At 37.8% G+C, this 25379-nt stretch overlaps 1 protein-coding gene and 2 long non-coding RNA genes across 8 annotated transcripts in view; 2 read left to right on the top strand and 1 right to left on the bottom strand.

Moving 5' to 3' along the window:
* NOL4 (nucleolar protein 4) overlaps positions 1–2848 on the bottom strand; it is a 410691-nt gene extending 407843 nt beyond the window's left edge. For 5 of the 6 annotated variants that reach the window (XR_013443339.1, XM_078060459.1, XM_078060452.1 and 2 more), the window contains exon 1: positions 2448–2848. Coding sequence is in view for 4 of the 6 variants with exons in the window: in XM_078060459.1 (XP_077916585.1) it covers positions 2448–2711 (264 nt within the window). In the remaining 2 variants the exon portion in view is untranslated. Of the gene's footprint in view, positions 1–1470; positions 1753–2447 lie in introns of those variants that run through there. The other variant, XM_078060454.1, reaches the window with a different exon arrangement.
* Positions 2569–25379, top strand: part of LOC118552748 (uncharacterized) — a 61839-nt gene continuing 39028 nt past the window's right edge. The window contains exon 1 of the long non-coding RNA XR_004925676.2: positions 2569–2654. This is a non-coding gene — a long non-coding RNA (uncharacterized LOC118552748). The remainder of the gene's footprint in view (positions 2655–25379) is intronic.
* LOC144379855 (uncharacterized) overlaps positions 4099–25379 on the top strand; it is a 29375-nt gene continuing 8094 nt past the window's right edge. Inside the window, exon 1 of the long non-coding RNA XR_013443340.1 lies at positions 4099–4227. This is a non-coding gene — a long non-coding RNA (uncharacterized LOC144379855). The remainder of the gene's footprint in view (positions 4228–25379) is intronic.

The raw sequence follows: 25379 nt of genomic DNA, 5'->3' as shown, positions 1-25379 counted from the left end.
CGGAGAAACACATGATAAAAGGGGAACCTTTTATTTATTTTTTAACTTGTTGAAATGATGATTGGCTGTCTTTCAGGGAAGGCGGAGCCTATAATTCTATGTAAGGAGCAGCATAAAATTTTCATAAAGAGCAATAGAAGAGTTCATGAATTAAAAACCTCTTCAACATTTCAAAACAGGCTTGAATGAAGAGCAAATCTCTTAAATACTACATGGAAACCACTATCTAAGAACACCACCTGATGAATTACATATTCTCCCGTAAATATATGGAATCTTTACTGAAAAGGGAAACATGTGTTACTGTATTGTTAACGCTGGAGTTGTTATTCTACAATGGATGTCTTAGCAATAGTTCTTTAACAACTCTGCATAAATTTTTGAATGAAAATATGGGTATCTGAACATGTGAATTCTGGTCTGAATTACTAGGCATCCATATTTCTCTTAGTGTCTCTATAGCTGTTACACAATTTATGTTATTTAGAATTTTTAATTAATGTTTTAAAAGGGCACATCTGTTTATACACATAGTGGATGTAACCAAACCCCTGCAAGTATAAACTGGACCAATATATACAAGTGAAGCTATCTGACAGATAAACAGAGGAACCTGATTTTAATATAAAAGGAATGAAAAACAAACTTCCCAGCTAGCAATTGTTTTGAAAAACATATAAAATATTATTTAATAATAATTAGGTAAATATACCTTAAATGATTATTTTATTTATTCAGTTAACCCAGTGGTGCCCAAAGGAAAATACATCCTTATGTTCTGAATTCTAATCTACTTTGTCTAACAAGTTATTTTTAAAAAATCAGGTTAAGTTACTTCCGATACAAATGAATCAAAGCACTTCATTCTCCACAACAGACTTCTGGCTCATCCAGATGTAAATAAACCTCAGTTCTAATCCATAGGCATCTAGTCCTCATTATTTAGTAAAGCAAGACAGTAATCTCACCATTGTCTTTAGCAATGCCACATTAAAAGAGAAGGCTGTGTTTATAGATCTACCTCCTAGAAAATTCCAACAACAGTACTTAAAAAAAAAAACAAAACAGCAGAACTTTTATGTGTGTTTCTATTTCACCTTTATTTCCTTTTCCCATTTTCCAGATAAATTCCAAAAGAAATATACTTCCTTCAAACAACTATCCCTAATTAATCTCGGGAAACCATTAACTATTTTCCAAACCTGAAAGAGTCCTCCAAATAGTCCTCTGAAAAACCTTTCATGCACATATTTCCAATTTAATATACCTCCGTTTGAGACAGAAGAATAGCTTGCAAGACATCTCCTTTCTAGCATCCTCCAGGAATACTGCTCGGGGAAACAGTTGCCAGTATGGGGTGGGGGTGGGGGGTTAGGAAAAGGAGCAAATGCTCAAGAAACCCCAAAGCCAGGCAAAAATGCAAAGGATGCCAAATACCCTCCCCCACCCCTACTCCAGGCGAGTACCCACCGTAGCATGACGAAGAAAGAGGTCTTATGGATCTGATCTGCAATCCTACTTGTAGCCCACAGTTCCCATCTTCTTAAAAAGGAAATTGATGCTGCTGCCGCTCCCCAACCTCACAGGCTTCTGCCCTGAGAGGCTGAGATACACTGGGTTCTCAGTGCCCAGTACCTTGCTGCGCCTGGGCTGGGAGCTTTGTGGCCATGAGACTAGAGCTATCCCAGAACGAGGAACAAATACATACACCATTTGATTGCGCTGAAACCCATGTCTCTTTGTTGTTCATCATGTAGCTGCGGCTTTATTTGTGAAAGGGGGAAGTGAGGAAGGGAATGGGGGGGGCGGGGAGGAGGAATCCCCAGGACCTTATCTACAATCTAAATAGTCGTGGCAAGATCTCTGGGAGTGATCAAGGCGATGGGATAGCCCGGTGTCTCCCAGGCGGCGGTCTAACAATAAAACCTGATAGTGTCCGGGGGGTGGGGGGGGGGAACCCCACATCTCCGACTAGCGCCACAATCGGGCTTTGTGCCAATTAGGAGACACTGTAGACGATCGATCAGAATCGTCTATTATCAGAGCGTGCGTCTGGGGTTCCTGCGTGGCCCTTATGCTCGGTGGCGAAAGCGGGACACACGCCAGGCGCCCAGCGAAGGACATGGGACAATGGCCCAACCCGAGGACGCGGGAGGCCGCCCGACGCGGGGATGGAAGCTCCAGGAGCGGGTTCAGGAGCCCGGAGGCTAGGAGGGCGGCGAGCTCTGGAGGTGCGCTGCCGCTTTAAAATAAAGGACCACAAAGACTCCACCGTGGGGGAAACGCGCCTGGCTAATGCGAGTGGGGACGACTTGGGGAGGGGGTTGAGAAAGGTGGGGGGCACACGAGCCAACGGTGGCTCACGGCTCCCCCTTTCTCCCCCCTCTCTCTCCCCTCCCCGCTGGCTGCTCCCGCAGACAAATAACAGAGGAAGGCGAGTCACTCACCGTGGTCTTGACCGGCACGTAAAGCACTTGCTTGGCGCAGCCGCCGCCCCCGCGGACCTCGTCCGGCTGGCCCAGCTGGAAGCCCTTCGATTTGACCCAGAATTTAAATTTGGCGTTGTCCGTGGAGCTCGACTCGGAGCCGTTGAGGAGCTGGACGATCCGCTCGTATTTTTTACGGGTCACCGTCTTGGTCTTGCCTGAGTCCCCGTAAGTCCTGAGGCACCAGTCCTGGAACTGGCGGTACATGTCGCGCTCGCTCTCCATGTTCCCCGCTCCCGGCCGTCGGCCGGATGCTCCCAGCGCACTTCGCACCTGTTCACCCCGGGCTCATGAAAAATGCAGCCCGGGCCACGATGTAGGGACGCGAGGTCCCGGCCGCCGCCGGAGCCTGCCTCGGGTGGTGGTGGGGGGTGGGGGGAGGAATGGGGAGAGGGGAGGAGGGTCCGGCTGGGCACCAGCAATCAATGCCCTGTGCTACCAAGTCTCTGGTTCATTCGTAATTGCAACGGATGTCTCGGACGCTTGTCTCGGACGCTTTTCTCGTCCTCTTAGTGATGGGTCTCTTTAATATTGTGTGACTAGGACCATCCCAACAGCATCCGGCCCAGAGGAACTGGGTTTTAAATAATTAAAATCCCATTCCTTGGTTTATTAAAAATCCCAATATTGACTTGGGGTGGTCCCTGGAGCCTCGCCCCGGGGCTGTGTCCGGGGCAGGGCAGGTGCAGCGCTGCGCCGCCTCCCCGCGCGCGCCCCAGAAGCTTCCCCAGCCGCTGGCCCCACCGTCCAGGAAGCGAGGGCTGAGCTGCTCTCGAAAGCAGCGCCGGGCCGAGCGCCTGCGAGCCCCGAAGGGCACCCAGGTCCCCTGGCTCTCCTTCCTCCAGGGTCCCGTTCCGCTTCAGCCTTCCCGGCGTGGGGCGTTCGGGGACTAGAAAGAGAGAAAGTTCTTACCTGTCATGTTGTTAAGCCTATCAAATCCTGCTACACAGGAAATTTTTAAGGTATTTTTTAAATGGTTTAAAATGTCATTTCTTCATATGCAGTTAGGCTAAATTCCAGCCCTGCAGGTAGATTCCAGGAGTTAGGTCCCAGAATTAGCAACATTCATGGATATTTGGCCATAGTTCTATAGGAAAGACTGTGGTACCCCAAACAGATATCCGTTCCAGGGGGATGTGGGTAAACGAAGGCAGGCCGCTGGCGGCGGGTCTCCCGGATAATGATGGGGTCCCCAGACAGGACTTCTCTGGTTTCTGCTGAACTGGGTACAAGGCATAGAAGTAAGTTTATAATACAGATGCTTAAAACCCTTTGCATGAAATTAAAATAGAGAGATTATTTTCCCCTTGCTTGGTTACAGTTTGCAGTACACATAGGAGGTTTCGTATGTCTATTTTCCCCCTGCCACGTCATGGACACCCCTCCACTGCTCAGAGTAGCCAAATATGAGTTCCTCTGGACGATTTTCTCAAGCAAATGAAATCAGCGGCTCCTCCATTCAGGATTTCCACCCGTTTGTTACAGAGCTGGAAATAGGGGAGTTCCCATCCTCCTCGCGCTGCGATTGCGGCCGCTCCTCTTTATTCTACTCTCTGCGGAGGCCCGCGCCCGTCCCGGGAGGCGGCTCTGCCAGGAAGGCGGCCCGACCAGTGCCCCGCGCCTGGTCCGCGTCCTAGCCCACCTTCGCCCCTCGTCGTCGTCTCCAAGACGAAAGCCCCGAATGGGAACGCGGAGTGTTTGTACCCACTGCGCCGCAGCTGGTCCCGGCACTTGCAAAATGGTCAGTGGCTCCCGCTCGGCCAGGCTGAGTGTGTGCGTGTGTGTGAGCAAGGGAGCGAGGGTGTGCGGTGTGCGGGGGGTGCGCTGTGTGTGCGCGCGTCTCCGGGAAGGTCTCGCGGCGGCTGGAGCCGGGACTGACAGCCCGGGCGGAGCGCGAGCAGCTCCACACACTAAACCTCTCGCCTCTCCCCTCACCCCCACCCCTCCCACTCCCCTCTCCTCCCACCCCCCCCTCCCCGGCCCCTTCCAAGCTCTCTGATTGGCCAATGGGACAAAAGTTTCTGTGGAGACGGCTGGGCGCTGACGTCACGGGCAGAATTGTCCCATTTAGGGATCCCGGGGGCAGTGCGCATGCTGCAGGCTGCAGGTTAGAGGCAGGAGGAGGTAGCAGCGGGCGCGGCGGCAGCCAGGTGGCGGAAAGGAGCACTCAGCATCCAGGTGGGGGGACGACTCCAGCAGGGTTTCCATGGAGATTCCTCTGGGTCTAGCCTAAAAACAGCAGATCAGCTGACACCATTAGCTCAGGACCTAATTACTGCTTATTGGAGCAACAAATGAGGGAGAGGGCCAGCTGCAAAGGAAGAGTTTTTATCCTCCCCCCCCCCCACCCTCCCACCCCGTCTCCTCCTTTCTCCCTTCTCGGTCGCTCTTGAGTCCCGGGTGAATTCTCATTAACTTGCAAGATTCCTGCAACAACAGCTACCCTTCTCTAGAGGCCACCCGGACTGCTTTTATTCTTTTTATTTCTTTATTTTGTATTAAAAAAATGCTAAAATAAATCAGTTGTCCTGAGTCCTTGAATTTTTGCCCAGTAAATATTTGACCAGTAGAGCTCAGAGAGTCCACTGTCTAATAGAAGTCACAAGTGGATCTAATATAAGGGTGGGGGGAGGCAGGGAGGAAAAAACACCTTAAATGTGTTAAGTTAGGTATTTATCTTTAGGCCTTTCACATTGAAAAAAATTTTTCAATATCTTAAACAGATATGTGGAATAAGGAATTGGAAATTTTGAATCACCCTTGTGTGGTATACCTCACAGGAACACTATTACAAGTTTACCTTGTGGCATCAGAGATAGAGGATAATTCCAAGTTGGGAGATCAAGGTTGTGTTGTACGTTAGTTAAATGTTTCCTAGAGGATTCTGGAAGTATAGCTGAACCTAGAGTGGTCAATTCATTCAAGAGTAAGCTGGTTCTATAGAGTTCACTTTCTCTTATGGTTATAACAATTCACAATTTCTGGATTCTTTTTGGTAACTCTTTCATCTGAAGAGTCATCTCATCTCCTCTAAGTCTCATTCAAGTACTTTCAGACCCGTAAAGCTTTCTTTCCTCGACTACTCAAGTTAAAACAGTCTGTGTCTCTAAACTCCTCCGGGTAAGTGTCTTTCAACCATTTTTTTAACCTTATCTCATAGTAAGACATATACATTACATTGACACACAGTGCATTCATACATCTATCCTCCAAAAATATTATGAGAAAACATATTTTATTACATGGAATACACACTGATAGTTACCTGATCTTCTCCTATTATTATCATTACTATTTGGTAAAGTGTAGTCCTAACCCAATAAATTTATGAAGCAGCAAAGGATGCCTGGCAACCTATAGTCTGGAAAATACTGTTTTAGATTACATGACCTACACCACTCCTTGTACTATATTTATAGTTTCACATAAGTACGTTTGACTGTTCAAATAGAATTTTGATTGGAAGACCCTTGAGAGTTTATATTTTCTTGTTTTCTAAGTAACTCCACCACAATGAACAATGCCCACAGTAAGTGCTTCATAAATAGATACCGAGTTAATTAATAAAGAGAAGAGAAAGAGAGGAAAGGAAGAAATAAGCAGGAGGCACAATCCTTAGCAATTCCTGTTGGCTTTTGCTGGATGGTATTTGGATGAAGTTTGTTCCCACTTAAGGACAGACCAAGGCCTTACCATGTACTGTGTTCGTTATATTTATGATTATACTTGGCATTCTAATGTATGGAAATTAAAACACTTTAGACATAACTCATAGGATGAGAGCAAATATGTCACCAACCCCCAGCTATATTAACCGGATTTGGTATACAAGCAAAAAAACAAAAAATAAAGCAAAACAAACAAACAAACAAAAAAACCCACACACAAATTAAGCGATTATAAAGATTTTTTTTAAAAAGGAAAAGGTAAATAAATCACTATTTAAAGAATAGTCTCACTGGACTAAAAAAATAAAGTCCCAGGACTGTAAGGGTCAAGCTTCTCAGAGCCATGAAGATTCACTTGCCTCCAATGGAACCTAAAGTGTGTTCTGTTCTCTACTTATTCTCTTTATTAATTATGCAATCTAAATCAACATTTTTTTTTACCCTATCTTTCCTACTTAAGCGCATAAGCACCTGACAAAAATCTAAAATCTGCTTCAGCAACTCACCCTAGACTCATTTCTCTCCTTTTCATTTTTCTAGAGCCAGGTCTTCCCAGCTCCACCTGGAGGGTCATATTGACCCTTTCCTTCAGCTGTATGATTAACTTGACAGGCTGCGTGGAATTTAATTTGGCATTTCCCCCAAGGCACTTTTTCAGATTTACCTCTCTAAGAGCATATCTCCCCAAAAAGTGACTCTTCACCCCCATATGTGAGCACCAACTCCTAACCCCTGCCCAGGGTCCTGCCTGCTATTTATGGGGAGAAGAAATCAGAAAGTATTGTATCAGAAAATAATATTTTAATTAAAGATAATCTAAATTTTCAGCTATAATCAACATGATTTTGTTACGAAAGTAAAACTTCTTCCAACCTCAGGGTCAGTTTGGGTATGACAACTTGAAAAATCTGGAAACTCATATTTTAATATCAATCACAAATATTTATGCAACACCACATATTCATCAGCAAAATGTTATAGTCCAAACAACATATCTGTAATCATAAAATAAATGTTCAAAGAATAAAAAAGCCTTCATCATGTAATTATGCTTTTATTCAACAAATACTTACTGAGTGCCAATTACTTGGATAGGCTTTAAGGTTCAAGTAGTCAACAAGACATGTATATATACATTGTACTCATCCAATGGAGCTTAAATTTTTCTCAGGAAAACACAATAAACAAGGAAGCAAATAGCACTTGAAGTGAAAGCTAAGAGGGGAAAAATGGTGCCGTAATAGAAAACAGTGGCAGAGTGGGGGGACTTTGTAATTCAGGGAAGATCTCTGAGTACGTGACATTTATCATGAGACCTCAAGAATACAAAGGGATCAACCATCTGAACAGCCAGGAAGGGAAACTACAGGCACAGCACAAAAGTCCTACGGCAAGAGTTATTGGCACGTTTGAGGAATAGAAAGAAGCCAGTGCAAGTGGAGCTTACTGAGCGTGGAAGGTAGAGTACGGGAATGGAGGTCTGATAGTCTTCTGTGGCCAGATCTTGTAGGACAGTGCTTGCCATGATAAAGAGTTTGCATTCTATTATTGATCCAGCAGAAAGTTAATAAAGGATTTAAAGCAGGAGAATTATGTGATATGATATGCGTTTTTACGTTTCACTGGCCATTCTGAAGAGAAAGGACTGGAAGGGAACAAGCATGGAAGGAAGAAGACCAGTTAGGAAACTTGCAGTAGTTGTAGTAGCTTAGGTGAGATATCGTCATGATAGATTAGGAAAATAACGGTTGAGGTAGAGAGAATTGTTGGATGGCAGATAAGTTTTAAAGATAGAAGAGGGCTCGCTGATGTATTGCATGTGGCAGGTGAGGGAAAAGATTGAGTCAAGGATGACCATATGGCTTCTGGCTTTTGTAGTACGGTTTGTGAGGCCATTGACTTAGAGAAGGATGTTTGAGGAGGAACAGATTGGAGTTGGAGGCTGAGGTAGGAGCAGAAGTAGGTTGATGTGGAGAGGCAGGAAGAATTTAATTTCAGAGAAGTTAAATTTGAAATACCAGGAGAGTTGTTCATGTAGGCATTTGAATATAGAAGCTTGAACTACAGAGAAAAGTCTGGGCTGAAGATATAAATACAGGAATTTTAAAGCCATAAGAATGAATGACATCACCTCTACCCACATTCCTCCATCCCCCAAAAGGAAAAACCTTCATTTTTAGATATTGATTTTATATAAACTAATACCCCATGACCAGCATAGAATGTCAGACACTGGACAGCCAAAGTGGGCTTCTTTTGGTTTAACACATCATAGGAAAGCCTGAGAAACACGGCAAAGCCATTTGGCTCAATCCTTGACTATACCTAAATCATTAGTGAGTTCCAAATTTGATGGGGCTTTAAAATCCTCTAAAATTTAAAAAGAAAAGATTGAAAACATTGGGTTAGATCTCTTCTAGATTAGATCAGGACCTGGAGGTGTGCTAAAATAGGAATCTAAAATTTGAGGATGGCCTATGAACACATCTGTCATCGAAGGGATGGAATAGGCATTTGGGCTACTGAGTTGAGTCAGTAAGACAATGTGAGCCCTTTAGCTGTACTAGACATTGTGATAGATGGTACTTGTCACTTTGAAACCTGGAAGTTCTGAACATCATTATGCATTCAGATGCTTAACAGTCTATTAATAACTCTTCCAAGGAACAGAAATTTGTAAAGGAAGCAAATGGCCAACTCAATCAGCATCTTGATTAACATATAACATGTTAACTTTTCAAAATAAAACAGAGAAACAAAGTTACAGCAGAAATGTACAGCTCGTGTGGATAGAGCAATTGGGGACTACATACAAAAAGTGTCACAAATCTGATTTTATTAGTTGACCTCCATCTATTGACTCTTCTCCCAAATAATTTTGAAAAGAGCCTGTTTTTAATATGTTGTAGCTATCCTTTGATTCAGAAAAAAAATGCTTTTGAGAGAGTTAAAATAGTGTCCTGATCTTCATGCTGTCATTACTAAGACACCGAAAAACATTTCTTTCTTTCTATTTGTGAGCTATAATATCAGTATCTTTAGTCCATTTTCTAACTTAAAAAAAAAAGATTAGAAATTTAATGTTTGTTGTTCAGCCCCAAGTTGACTGATATTTAGGTCTGGTGTGATCATCATTAAATAGGATGCATTGGGCAAAAGTTAATTTCTATAAATATTTAAGTGTGCAAACTAAGAACAAATTAGATTCAACAACCTAATCGATTTGCTGAATTTCTCTTTAATTCCTACCTTTCACATCTCTGTACAAGCAAGTCCATGGCACAGCCAGTTCTTACATTTTGACAGCCACATATGGATTCATTCAACATTCATCCACCCAACATTTTCATCTAGCTGTTATAACTATGGTAAAGTCCAAAGTTAACAGTCTGGTGTTCATGTCCCTTGTATGAGAGAAGAAAATACATTTTTTCTGGCCCCAAATATTGCTTTATTTCCCACTAGCCATATGGCTTATCTTTTCTTCCAAAATATATATCTTAAAACAGTAATCCACATATTCATCTTCAACTCAGTGGACAGTACTATTGTAGAATTTCTACATTATTTTTAGAATAGTTATTTTGTCATAGGAAATAAAAACTCTTTTGGAAAGAGGGAGCAATCCACTTCTGCCCAATTCCTATTATACTTTTCCAGATTTCCAGTTTTTACTCTGATTTCTGTTGAGTAAACCAATTAATATCATAACCATCATCATCTGACCATTATATTTTATTTATAATACATTATTAATCATTCTAGGACACTTGTTTAACCTGCAGAATAAAAGTGAGAAGAAAAGACACAAAGATTTCTTGCCTAAAACCACAGACTCTATAAATAGTTTTCACGGGGGAGACATCTGAGTTCAAACATCAGAATCTGTAAAGTAGTTGTAACAATGTTAAAATACTGTCCTTTGGAAAAGGAGAAGCTGAAGAAATAGCTACCTTAATTTCCCTGGGACTATACTAATAGGCACTGAAAAGCAAAGCGGAAAAAAGTTTTGAACTTCCCTTTTCGTTTATCTTTTCAAATGAACATCTCCCAAGTTTTTAGAAAACTCTTTAATTAGGTTTTTTGATCAAAAAGCAGTTGTAACCACTTAGAGTTTCCAAAATTTTAAGTTCTCTTTATAGTTTATATTAAGTTTGGAAATGAAAGTCAATTTTTAAAAAATGAAGTGTTCAACTTATATGCAAAAATACTTCTTTTGCAATTCAATTTAAAACTGTCCACTTTGGTCATCCTGCTAGCCTGGAAAAGCAGAACACCAGCACGGGGGTGACACTATTGTGATTTTTTTAGCTTGAGTTAATCTTCAGGGCAAAGTTTTAAACATTTGTGCATGACATCCAAATTGCTTAACATATCATACAGCATAATTTATTAAGAACAACCTCACTAGGTATAATGAAGCAATTAACCAATCAAACCTTTGTCATTTTAGCCATTAATTTATAATTCAGTGTGATGATTGGAACAAACCCCCACATACAAGATGATAGAGCAGTTCCATGAGGATCAATAGTAGAGAATGGTTTACAAAGACAACTATATTTCTGAGTATATTTATGTGCACATGTGTTTCTGTAGAACAGATATACATGAATTTTGAAACAGCGATAGTCCTTGAAATCTCGATTTCTTTGACTCAAGTAAAATCATCTGAGCATCCCATTTTGCTAGAGTATTAAATTTACTAATCCCAAGTAAAATGAAATGATGTCATGTCTTATACTTTTTAAAATTGTTTCAAAATATTCATATGACCATTATTTTCTAAAATAGCAGGAAACTATGTCATTTTTAAGTTCTCAGTCAGTTAATTAAGAAATATGTAGTGATGATATTGGCTCACTTTCCTATCAATACTCATCAAGGTAAAGGTGTTGTATTGATGTGTATATTTTAAGAATAAAATTGATGTGGCTTTCTGCTTCTAGTGCTATGGCTAACTAGAAAGTTTAAGAGAACCTTCTTCAAAAAAGCAACTCAAGGATGCATAATGGGAGCTTTGATTGCATGACTGGATTCACAGGATATGTAGAAAACATCTCACTCTCCCCTCTCCCCACAGAAAGAGTCTATTGAAAACCAGTTAACACACCCAAGAGGCTAGATTATCTTATGAGCAAACTAAAATTCAACATTATAGTAGGAAGACTGAGCATGAAATCAGCAGCACAGTGCTGGAGTTGTGTCTAAAATTCCTGTATTAACCCTGAAGGGTGCCTTGCCACTTAGCTCATAGTAAAAGTAAATATAAATTCTCTGCAGAAAAAAAACATCCACAATTTGAGTAATCAGGTTTATCTCAGATTAAGATCAACCAGATATGAGCAAATAATCAGAAATGTCCATATACAAGAAGAGCAACTTTCATCTTCAAAAGCCAGCATAGGGGTGCTTGGGTGGCTCAGTCAGTTAAGTGACTAACCCCTGGTTTTGGCTCAGGTCATGATCTCATGGGTCATGGGATTGAGTACCACATCTGGCTCCACACTCAGTGAGGAGTCTGCCTAAAGATTCTCTTCCTCTGCCTCTACCCCTGCATGTATGCTATCTCTCTCTCAAATAAATAAATCCTTCAAAAAAGTAAATTAAATAAAAGCCATCATAAGTAACAAGAACAAAACTAAACTTCCAAAGATTTTATCCAGAAACAGTTAAAATTAATCTATGATAGTAGAAGTCAGGATAGTAGTTACTTTGATTGTAGTGACTGGTGGAAGACACTAAGAGGTTTTTTAAAATGCTAGTAACATTATTTCCTAATCTTTGTGCTAATTACACAGGTGGTCCATTTCATGAAAATCCATTGAATTATAAACTGTTATTGGACTTTTCCCCATGTATGTTAACTTCAATTAAAAACTGTACTTTTAAAAAACAATAAACATGCAAACTCTGTAGAGCAATAGCTAACAATATTTTTTAAAGTACAATTGATATGTTAAGAGAGGAGATAAAATGGAACCACAGAAAATGCTTAATTAAAACCAGAGATGACAGAAAAAGAGAGAAAAAGAAACAAAAACTAACAACAAATTTTGAAAAGAAAGATATAAACATGATAGATATTAATCCAATGATATCAATATAATCACTTTAAATGTGAATGGTCTAGATATGCCAATTAAAAGACGAGATTGTCAGAGTGGATCACAAAATAAAACCCAATTGTATCCTGAGATTAAGAATTCCTCATATCAGTGAGGAAACAAACTGAGGGTTACTGGAGTGGTGGGGGGTGGGAGGGATGGGGCGGCTGGGTAATAGACATTGGGGAGGGTATGTGCTATGGTGAGCACTGTGAATTGTGCAAGACTGTTGAATCACAGGTCTGTACCTCTGAAAGAAATAATACATTATATGTTAAAAAAAAAAAAGGAAGAAGAAGAAGATAGCAGGAGGGGAAGAATGAAGGGGGGGAAATCGGAGGGGGAGATGAACCATGAGAGATGACGGACTCTGAAAAACAAACTGAGGGTTCTAGAGGGGAGGGGGGTGGGAGGATGGGTTAGCCTGGTGATGGGTATTAAAGAGGGCACGTTCTGCATGGAGCACTGGGTGTTATACGCGAACAATGAATCATGGAACACTACATCAAAAACTAATGATGTAATGTATGGTGAGTAACATAACATAATAATAAAAAAAAAAACAATTGTATTTTGTCTACAAGAAATGGAGTTTAAATAAAGAATTTACACTGATTAAAAGTAAAGGAATGAAGATAGATAGAACATGGTAACATAATCAAAAGAAAGCTGATCTACTATGTTAATTTTGAACCAGCAGACTTCAGAACAATAAAAATCAGGGATAAAGAGGAGCATATAGAATGATAAAGTGATCAGTTCCTCAATTACCCATAACAACCTTTAATGCATATACACCTAACATCAGAATATGTCAGCCAAAAACTGATAGAACTGTAAAGAGAAATAAAGAAAACTGCTGTTGTAGTTGAGACGTCAACATCTCAATGCCTGGGGGCGCCTGGGTGGCTCAGTCGTTAAGCGTCTGCCTTCGGCTCAGGTCATGATCCCAGGGTCCTGGGATCGAGTCCCGCATCGGGCTCCCTGCTCAGCGGGAAGCCTGCTTCTCCCTCTCCCACTCCCCCTGCTTGTGTTCCTGCTGTCGCTATCTCTCTCTCTGTCAAATAAATAAATAAAAAAAAATCTTTAAAAAACAAACAAACAAACAAAAAAAAAACATCTCAATGCCTGTACTGATAGATAAAGCAAGCATAAAATCAGTGAAGATATAGATGGCCTGAACAGCATTATCAATCAACTTGACCTAAGTGAGATTTATAGAACACTCTATCCAACAACAGCAGAATGCACATTCTTTTTTTTTTTATGTTATGTTAATCACCATACATTACATCATTAGTTTTTGATGTAGTGTTCCATGATTCATCATTTGTGTATAACACATGGAATAGTTATCAAGGTATACCACATTCTGGTCCAAAAAATAAAACTTACAAATTTATAAGAATAGAAATTATACAAAGTATGTTTCCTCAAACCACATGAAATTAAATTAGAAATCAATAACAGAAATATAACTGGAGAACCCCCAAGTTTTGGAGATTAAACAAAACACATAATACATGAGTTAAAGAAAAATTCTCAAGAAAAATTTTAAAAATATTTTGAACTAAATGAAAATAAAATTATACCTTATCAAAATTTGTGGGATGCAGCAAAAGCAGTGCATAGAGGGAAATTTATAGCATTGAATACATATACTAGAAAAGAAGAAAAATCTAAAATCAGTAACCACTTTTCACCTTAGAAAACGAAGAAAGAAGAACAAATTTAGCAAAAACAAGAGGAAAGGACACAATACAAAATTAGAGCAAAGATTAATGAAATTGAAAATAGGAAAACAGTAGAGAAAATCAATAAAACCAAACACTGGTTCTTTGGAAAATGGAATAAAAGCAATAAATCTCTAGACGACTAGCCGAGAAAAATACGAGACACAAATTACCAAATTCAGATATGAAGGAGAAGTCATTATATTTATCACGTGGACATTAATAGGATAATAAAGGAATACTATAAACAACCATATGCCCATACATTTGATAACTTAATTAAAATGTATCACTTCCTTGAAAGATAAAAACTACCAAAACTCACACAAAGAAAAATAGATCATCTAAATAGACCTATATCTATTAAGGAAATTGAATCAATCAATAACCTTCCCAAAAGAGAAATCATCAGCCCCAGATGGTTTCACTGGTGAATTCTACTGAATTCTATTTAAGGAAGAAGTGATCCCAACTCTACAGTCTCTTTTTAAAACTAGAAGCAGAGGAAACAGTTCCTAATTCATTCTAGGAGGCTATTACTACCTCAATACCAAAACTAGATAAAGGCCTCTCAGAAATAAAAAACTGGAGACAAATATCTCATGGACATGGATATAAATATCCCCAATGAAATGTTAACAAATTACATACAACAATATGTAAAAGAATTATACACTGCAACCAAATGGGATTTACTCCATATATGGAAGGCTGTTTCTATATTTGAAAATCAATCATTGTTATCCACCACATCAAGAGGTTGAAGAAGAAAAATCATATGACCATATTAATTGACAAAGATAAAATAAAACCCACCTCCCATTCATAGTAAAAACTCTCAGGTAATTTGGAATAAATGGAACTTCTTCTGCTTGATAAAGAACACCTTCAAAACCCTTAAAGCTAACATCATACTTAATGGTGAAAAATTAGACACTTTTCCCTAAGTTTTAGGATAAGGCAATAATGCCCTGTCTCACTACCCCTATTTGACATTTTATTATAAGTCTTATCTAATGCAATAAGATTTTTTTCAAGGGAAAAAAATATAAGGTACACAGATTGGGAAGGAAGAAATAAAACTATCTTTTCCACAGATAACAGATTGTCTGTGTTGAAAACCTTAGGTAGTCTACAAGTCCAAAGTCCTGGAACAAATAAATAATTATAAAAAGACTGCAAAGATACAGGTTGAAAGATACAAAAGCCAATTTTTCCTATAAAGTGGAAATGAACATTTTTAATTTGAAAATTTAAAAATACCATTTATAATAGCCCCAAAAATCTATTAAATACTTAGGTATAAATTTTACAGAATATATACAGGATATATATACAGAAAAGTACAATACTCTGAGTTTATTTTGTAGAAATTAACAAATTGATTGTAAAATTTATATAGAAAGACAAAAGACCTAGAATAGCCAACAGTAGGGTAAAGAAGGAAAAAGAAGGAAAAGATGTAAGAAACACAAGACACAATCTCCATGCTCATTTTAAAGCCACAGTATTCAAGACAGCATGGTATTGGCTAAAGAATAGATGAATAGATCAATTAAGCAGTATAGAGACCCTAGAAATGCATCCAAGAAAATATACTGATGGAGCAATTTAATGGAGAAAAGATATTCTTGTCAACAAATGGTGCTGGAACAGTTGGACATTCATACACAAGAAAAAGAAAAAGAACCTAGACATGGAATTTACACTTAAAAATTAACTCAAAAAATATCATAGAACTTTATGTAAAATCTAAAACTATAAAACCTCTAGAAAAAAAAAAACATAGGAAAAAAATCTATGGGACCTTCAGTTTGGCAATGAGTTTTTAGATATAACACAAAAGCAACAATCCATGGAAGAAAAATGTAATTTGGACTTTATTAAAAATAAAAACTTCTACTCTATGAAAAACACTCTTAAGAGACTGAAGCCACAGACTGGGAGGAAAGATTTGCAAAACACGTATCTGATAAAGGACTTGTATCCAAAATACAAAAAGAATTCTTAAAACTCGACAATAAGAAAGTAAATAATCTAATTAAAATTGGACCAAAAATCTAACCATATATCTCACCCAAGAAGGTAATGCACATAAGAAACATCATTTGTCATAAGGAATTGTAAACTGACGTACAATAAGATATCACTACACACCTAATTAGAATGGCTAAATAAAAAAATCTGACAACATTAATTGCTGGGGAGGATGCAGAGCAACAGGAACTTTCATTTATTGCTGGTGGGATTGTAAAATGGCACAATCACTTTGAAAGACAGTTTGACAGTTTCTTACAAAGCAAAGCATAGGTTTGCCATATAATTCAGCTATTACACCCTTAGGCTTCTACTCAACTGATCTGAAAATCTATGTCCATGCAAAAAAACTATTTGTAAAAGTTTATACCAGCTTTATCACCAAAAACTGGAAACAACCAAGAGCCCCTTCAATAGATGATATACCTAACAGGGTAAACAAACTTTGGTACATCCATACAATGGAATTTGACCAAAAAATAAAACAAGTGAACTTTTAATTTATAAATGAACATCTATACAATTGAATATTGCTCAGAGATAAAGATGAAAGGCGTAAATCTTAAATGCCTATTGTGAAGTGAAAGCCTGAAAAACATGCCGTCTCTTTCTAATTATATGACATTTTAGAACTGGCAAAACTATAGACAGTGAAAAGATCAGTGGTTTCCTGGCATGTGGGGTGGGGTTGGTTTGAATAAGTGAAGAGCAGGGAATTTTTTAGGATGGTAAAACCATTCACTATGATAGTGTAATAGTGGATACAAGACACTATACATTTGTTCAAAATCATAGAACTTTACCAAAGACTGAACCTTAATGTATGCAAATCTTAAATCATTTCGGAAGTCAAGGGATCCAAGGATGAAATGTGGATGACAAGACAATCTAACTGTATTACAAAAGTATGAATACAATCTCACTGAAGGAGAAAGACATACTGACCTAAGTAACCTTGGAAATGAATGGATTCTATGAAACTAAAGGCAAAAAAAAAACATTTATCCAGTTGCTAAACATATTGAGAGTAAGGGTTAATCATTCTGATACCTCTGTACATGTATACTTGAATTGAACAATTAAGTAAACAAGTAATTCCAATTAAATTAAAAATTAAGTCAGGTGGTTGGAGCCAATTTCTCACTGTTGGAGTGGGAGTTTACATATAAGCGAGGAGAGAAGGCTAGAATGACCTATAAACATTAGTTGAATTAGAGTTGAAGACATCAGTATGAATTCATGTTTAACCTAATATAGATGCATATGTTTGCAATATGGAAATATTTATAGATATGCATATACACAAGTTAGTATATACACATATATCTCTCCTTGCTTTATTATCTGATAAGGCCTAGAATAACAACACCCCAGTAGCAATGAGCATACCTAACATCCACATGCTGATTTTTAATACCTTTCTAAAATAGAAGGAACCAGGTTCCTTGGAGAAATGGCTAATTATTAGACTGGGGCAGGAAATATAAAATATAAGCCTGGAGTATCTTGTAGTGCCAAAAAGTAAGTGAAAAGCAAAACAAAATAAAACAAAACAAAGATGAGCATATCAAGGAATACAAGAGCTAATTGCAAGAGCCCCTAATGGTCGAAGCTGGAAAATTTGACCAACCAGTAAAGTGCTTTGGCCAGTAAAATGTTCTGTGCCTTGTGAATGAATGAATGAACTAAGGGCATCTTCTAAATTACCACCATCACACCACTTGTCAATAAGCTGCAGCTCTCCTAGGGATAGAAGAACATAACTTTCTTTCCGGTGTTCATCATTACAATAGTTATTTAAAAACAAATGCTGTTTATATTGTCTTTGGACACCATAAGAATCTTAGAATCACACACAGACCCGAGAATACTGTAAACATATAAAAGTGAAAAAAAAAGTGAAAATCATTTAGCAAAAAAAAAAAAATCATTTAGCCAAACTAAACATAAAAACCAATATTCTATGTCTATGACCTATTCTAAAATGGCTCTCTTCAGTATAAAGGAAGGTTATTCTAAAGCACCATGATGCAAGGTCAATGCCTAAGTCAGAATCAAACTGTCTCTCCAGATTTTAGACTGACAATTTGTCCTGCAGCCTCAGTTCTCCGATGGGTCCAAGAAGTTGTTGATTTTCAGTTTGTCCAGCTTTTTCTTGTTGTAAGGACAGGAGGGAGGATTTCCAGATTCCTTGTGTATCAGACTTTGTCCCAGTCCATCTGGGCAGCTATGATAGAATACTATAGACAGGGTGGCTTATAAACAACAAACCTTTATTTCTTACAGTTCTGGGGGCTGAGAAGTCCAAGATCAAAGTGCTAGCATAGTCACACTCTCATGAGGGCCCTAGTTCTGGTTCACAGCTGGAACCTTCTTGCAGTGTCCTTACATGGTGGAAGAGCCTAGGGATCTCTCTGGAGCCTCTTTTATGAGGCACTAACCCTATTCATGAGGGTTCCACTCTCATGACTCAAACGCCAAAAGCACCACCTATTAATACCACGATATTGGGCATTAGGATTCTAGGGCGCCAAGAAAACAGTCTGTAGTTCTGCAATATTTATATTCTAGATCAGCAACTGGGTCCCCATGGAGCTAAAAGGAGCCTTTCATATTTAACTATATACACTAGAAATAACAGAGATGTGGCAATACATTAATTCTACACTCTGAACTATTATCTAGACCAGTGCTTGTCAAAGTCTGGTCCCAGGACTCGTGGTATCAGCCTCACCTGAAAACTTGTTAGAAATGCAAATTCTTGGGGCACCTGGGTGGCTCAGTGAATTTAGCATCTGACTCTTGGTTTCAGCTCAGGTCATGATTTCAGGGCCTGTGGTTTGAGCCGGGTGTCAAGCTACACTCTCGGTGTGGAGCTTAAGATTCTCTCTCTCCCTCTCCTTCTGCCCCTCCCCTCTGTGCTCTCTCTCTCTTAAATAAATAAATAAATAAATATTAAAAAAAAGAAATGCAAATTCTTTACTTCCACCTGAGAGACCTACAGAATCAGAAACTCAGGAGGGTGGATCCAAAAATCTTCATTTTAACAAGCCCTCCAGCTGGTACTAGCTTAAGTTTGAAAACCACAGATCAACAGTAAATTATAACTGCAGTTGTAACTGGAATACAGTTATAATTTTCTAATTAAATTGTCTGTTAGCTTTGTACCTGTTGTAAAAAAAAAATGTTACTCAATTAGTCATTATTAACGATTCTATTACTCTGGAGGTTATCTCAAGCAATCTCAAAATAAGTTCCTAAAATCATACAAGGTTTGAATGTATGAAAATAGAATGGCAAATTTACAAGTTTTACATCTTATTAAAACTGAAAGGGAAAATTCCATTTTATAAGATAAAAATATTTATTCATTAAAACATTAAAAATGTATTTCTAATTTTTAGACTTTTCATCTTGAAATAATTTCATGCTTGCAATAGTACAATTTCAATACATACCCTTCCTCCAGCCACCCCACTAGTTAACCCTCCACATAAACATAAAATGCATAATGCAATAATCATAATAAGAAAATTGACAAATTGAAAATAGTATTATGCAAACCTCATTCAAGTTTCACTAATTATCACATTCACGTCCTTTTTCAAATCCAAGATCTAACCAGGATTATCCATTGCATTTAGTTGCCACGTCTCTTCAGTCTCCTCTAATCTCCTCTCATTTTGGACAGTTCTTTGTTTTTCATAATCCTGAAATTTTGAAGTGTGTAAGTCAGCCAGATATTTTGTAGTACACCTTCAGTTTAGGTTTGTCTGATATTTGCTTGTGATTAGATTCAAGTTATGCATTTTCAACAAGACTACTACTGAAATGGTATCATGTGTTCGCAGTATATCTTTTCAATGTCATCCTTGGTACTGTTATCTCTATTACTTGGTTAAGATGATGTTTCCCAGGTTTATCCACGTAAAGTTACTATTTTTTCCCTTGAAAATTACTAAGTATCTAGTGGGACAACTACTTTGAAATTATGGAAATATTCTGTGTCTCATGATATTTTTCCTGTTAATTTTAGGATCCACTGATGATTCTTGCCTGCAACAATTATTACCAAAGTAGTCACCAAACAGTCATTTTTTAAATTCCACTTTTTCTTCATTTATTAATTGCAATTCTAATATAATGAAGAGCTATCCCTTGTCTCCTTTAATTTTGTATTCAGTTATATATTTATACTAGTATAAGCTCATGAAAATTTATTTTATCCCATGGGTTATACTCCACCACTATCCTTATTTATTTTGTTGCTCAAATTGTCCTGATGCAGCCACTAGGAACTCCAAGTTGGCTCCAGTATCCTTCCAACATGCTGTCATTATTTTTTGAGCACTTGCTTGCTTTCTGATATCGCTCCTTATTCTAGGTTCATTGTGTACTTTCTCCATCCCAACTCTGTTATCACTCATTTCTCCAAAAACCACTAGTTCATTTTACTAAAGAATAATATTTAGGGGGCTGGGGATTAAATAGTACACTTATCATGATGAAAAGAGTAAATAAATAAAATCATTTTTAAAAAGACTAATATTTAGAAACTAAGATTTAGGCATGAGATGTTCTTGTTGCTACTAAGTTGTTCTTGCTCCCAGGCCCTCTCAATGGAGGGACGTAAGAAAGACATGCACCTATGTCTATTTCCCTATCTAGCTATATATATGCACATATGAAATCATAGCAATACTGATATCTCCACTTCCAACCCAACACTACATGGTTCATTCTAGCTATAACCCTTCCCTGATTTATAACTATTGCCCATGGAAGAAAAGAAATCTGGCTCACATTGTCCACATTATATTTATTTTTTTTCAGTTCTAGAATACACATAGAACTGCTAACACCTACCTCTGTCGAAAATAATTTAGAGTATGTGTGTGCAGTGCATTTAGACAAATGTATTGTGAAGTCCTTAATGTTTTTCACTTAGTTATATATTTCTGGAATTTTATATTGTTATTTAACATATAGGGGAACATCTTCAGGTCCATTAGCCCCATCCAAGTCTAAAATTTTCCACTTTTAGCACCTAGTTATATAAAATTATATAAAATTTCAATTATATAAAATTATGCTTCTTACATATTTCATATTATTAAAGGTTTCTTTATTTTTCTATTTTTTCCTCTCATTGTTACTTAGAAAAGAGAACAAATTGTAATAGCATGTAGTAAGTTCCAAAGGGCAGGGATTTTCTTTTTCTTTTTCTACAGTAGCTCTAGTGTCTGGAACAGAACTTGACATATACTAGCCACTCATTAAAAATTGGTTGACTAGAGTATTCAAATAATTATACAAACATTTATACAACAATGGGAATTCTGCCAAAATTAAGCTGTTGGCGGACAGGCAATCACCACTAGGTGACAGTATAAAACATTTATACCTTAACTAATAAACAAATGTTCAAAGTTGGCCCTTTGAGAGGAAAGTTAGGGATGTCACTATCGAATACACATCGCTTGACTTACGAAAATCTGGCAGTACCTATATAAGAATAGCATTAAATCAGCTGTACAAACCTACTAAGTGCCCATCTGTGATAACAAAATGAACATTTTCTGAAACAAATAATACATTATATGTTAAAAAAAAAAAAGAAGGAGATTAGCAGGAGGGGAAGAATAAAGGGGGGGAAATCGGAGGGGGAGACGAACCATGAGAGACTATGGACTCTGAGAAACAAACTGAGGGTTCTAGGGGGGAGGGGGGTGGGGGGATGGGTTAGCCTGGTGATGGGTATTAAAGAGGGCACGTACTGCATGGAGCACTGGGTGTTATTCGCAAACAATGAATCATGGAACACTACATCTAAAACTAATGATGTAATGTATGGGGATTAACATAGCATAATAATTAAAAAAAACAGAATGAACATTTTAGGAGTAGTAGCTCCGTTAGAAAGAAAAAAATGAACTGGGCCTCAGAGAGCTTTGTCTTTAGTATTGATGGGCAGGACAGGTATAGCAGGAAAAGCAGACAGTGAGGCAGAAGCTGCTGAGGCCACAGGGACAGTATTAAGATGTGCATTCACCAAGGATGAGTTGAAGTTAAGTCATTGCCAAGTTGAACAGTGAAGCAACCTGTAGGGAATGTTGGTACTGTTTTGTCTCTTTGTTAAGAGATGGGGAAGCTGAGATGAGCACTTCTCTAATGTCACGCAACTATTCTGACTCCAGAATCCATGCTTCTTCGCACTACTTAAACCATCTTGTTGCTCCTAAATTCTTCGTGAACAAAAGTTGGATTTAAAATAGTGCCTAAAATTGCCCCAATATTGGGCTTTTAAAAATTCCTAGGAAAACGAGACCAGGAGCTGATTTTGTTTAATCTAAAATTATTTGTGAAATTATTTTTTGTTTAAGAATGTTGACTGTTTTACGATTATATGAATTATAATGCATGAGTTTCATTTTTACCTCTTAATAAATAAGAGCTCTTACAGCTGGTCACAGTTTTGATGAGAAATTTAAAACGTGAGGGTGAAACTAAAACATTCTTTCACCTCAGAGTGTTTCTTCTTCAGTGGAAACACAGAATCTATCTGAATAAAGTGTGTTAGAATTCTGCTTTCCAGATATTCCTAGAGAAAAGAGAGGACTTCACTGGTATTTTAATGGCTTTCCTTTGAAGGTTTCAAATGTGTTGCATAATCTGCTAAATTATAAAAAAAAAAGAAGAGTAATGAGACACATAAAATATATTGTTTAGATATACTGTGCTCCATTAGTCTGAGAGTAAAATTGATTGTTTTAAGGAAGTCAATCTCTCACAAATTAAATATGACTTTAATTAAACATCTCTAAGAGTCAAAAGCCAATTGTCAGGCAAGATTTGAAGTAGAAATACCCAGAATTTCATTATTTTAGGTCCTTTATTATTAAATCTCAATGTGTTTGTCTTAACTAAGCTTTTCAATTATCATTAAAGTCATTTGCTTATTTCTGAAATGATCATGTACTTGGAATTTAAAATACTTGAATTTTACACTTTTAGCAGAGAACTTAGTATTTTTATCTAATGATAGCTATAACCACATAGTAGAGTAATACCTGAAGACACAGATTATTAGGAAAATCTCTAAGTATAACTCTTAATTAATCTTTCTCATTATTGCTCCATTAATTGCTGTATTTTTAATAATTACACATCCCTCTTAGTCAGGAATTGAGAAAAAAAAAAAGACGGCAAAGGCTTTTATGTGAAAAAATATTCCAAAGTGGAATAAAATATTATTTGTTTATAATAAAAGGAGTTAAATCTCTGGCTACGTAAATATAAGTACATTAAACATTATGCAATTTTAAATAATATGTAAAAAGAATAACATATATACTAACAAATGAAATGTGATAAATGGAAACATGATTGAAAGATTGATGTTAATTAATCATAAACACATGCTTTGACATATATCATGTACTCCATAATATAGTTATAACATAGTTCAATAAACTAGAGTATAAATTATGTAAGCATTAACTTGATTTTTTTTAAAGATAAGTTCATACACAGGGTTTTGACAATTTATTTTCTGAAGGACACAGCAAATTACTTAAAATAATTGGATGAATTATAAAACTACAGACCACTTATTGATAACAATTAAAAATAAAATTATATTTACCTATAACGTGCTGTGAGTATATCTTAAAGTAAACAGAAAAACCCTCCATAGTACTGAACAAATAAAAAGTCTGGATTTAAAAAAAAAAATTCCCAAAGCTTTAATTTGATATGATCAATGTTTAGAATAAACAATTGTTCAAATTTGCCATGTGTGTATATGTATTTTTAGCTATATATGTGTGTACATATATATGTGTGTGTATATATGTATGTTTGTATATATATGCACATATTCTGAATCATTTGAAAGTAAGCGGCAGGCATCATGACACTTTATCATTAAATATTTATGCATGCATCTGCTAAAAAAAAAGAAGTTGCTTCTACGTTTCTATAACACTGTGATGGTTCCTTTTAAGTGTCGATATAACTAGGCCACAATATCCAGATATTTGGTCAAACATTCTGGATGTTTCTATGAGGGTGTTTCGGGATGAGATTTACATTTAAATCAGTAAACTTTGATGGTGAAACGGGTGAAGGGGGTCAAAGGGAAAAAGAAATATAAGTACAAGTTCTAAGAACAATGGAGATAAAGTATAGATTGGATTGAACAATGTAAGATTCAGAAAAGTCACATAATAAAATAGAAGACAAAATTTGCTGGATGATTTTAAGTGATGTCAACAGGATGAGTGTCCTGGTGGCAAGGAAGTATCTCAGAGGGCTGAAATAGCCCTGCTAAGTTACTGCAGAGTTCAACTAGCTGTCTCCCATCTTCCTTCCATATTCTCTGCCCTTCTCCTGGAGAATACATTACTGAGAAGGAACCAACAGTAGTAATCTTCATAATCGTGTCTACAAAATAGTGGAAACTATGTTTGTGTCTTGCAAATTTATCAGTGCTTCAATTTGCTAAAAAGTTATGCCAGTAAGAATACCAAAATAAGCACATTGAAATTTTACTCTTCAAAAACACAGCTCTTTAAATTTGGTGCTAAGTGTGATTTCTCTCTCCTTATCCTTAAGGCATCTCTCACATTTTGCTCTCCGTGTCAGTAAAAATTAAAAAAAAAAACAAAAAACAAAAAAACACCACCACCAATGTGTCTTTCTCTGACACCCATGCATTTTCAACATGTCTTGTTGACACTCAGTGCCCACAGGCATGCATGTCCGTGTGTGTGCATGCACGCATTTGATGCCTGCAAGGCATATATTTGGAATCAGGTTCCTACATCGCACAGCCTGTCTTCTAATAATAATGTCTTAGTCTGTTTGGGCTGCTAGCACAAAGTACCAAAGACTGGGTAACTTATAAACAGCAGAAATGTATTTCTCACAGTTTTGGAGGCTGGAAGTCTGAGACCAGGGTGCCAGCATGGTTGGGTGAGGGCCCTCTTCTGGGTCACAGATTCCTGTCTTCTGACTGTGTTACATGAGGGAAAGACAATAAGAGAGTTCTCTGGAGAGGGGCGCCTGGGTGGCTCAGTTGGTTAAGCAACTGCTTTCGGCTCAGGTCATGATCCTGGAGTCCCAGGATCGAGTCCCGCATCGGGCTCCCTGCTCTGCAGGGAGTCTGCTTCTCCCTCTGCTTCTCCCCCCCTCCCACCCGCCTCATGGCTTGTGCTCTCTCACTCACTCTCTCTCTCTCACAAATAAATAAATAAAATCTTTAAAAAAAAGAGAGTTCTCTGGAGACCTTTTTGTAAGGATACTACTCCACTCATGAGGACTCCACCTAGGGTTTATGACCCAAAT

The sequence above is a fragment of the Halichoerus grypus genome, chromosome 13 (assembly GCF_964656455.1).
Source record: "Halichoerus grypus chromosome 13, mHalGry1.hap1.1, whole genome shotgun sequence".
NCBI lineage: Eukaryota > Metazoa > Chordata > Mammalia > Carnivora > Phocidae > Halichoerus > Halichoerus grypus.
Note: the sequence above shows the minus strand (reverse complement) of the source record. Positions and strands in the feature narration are given on the sequence as shown.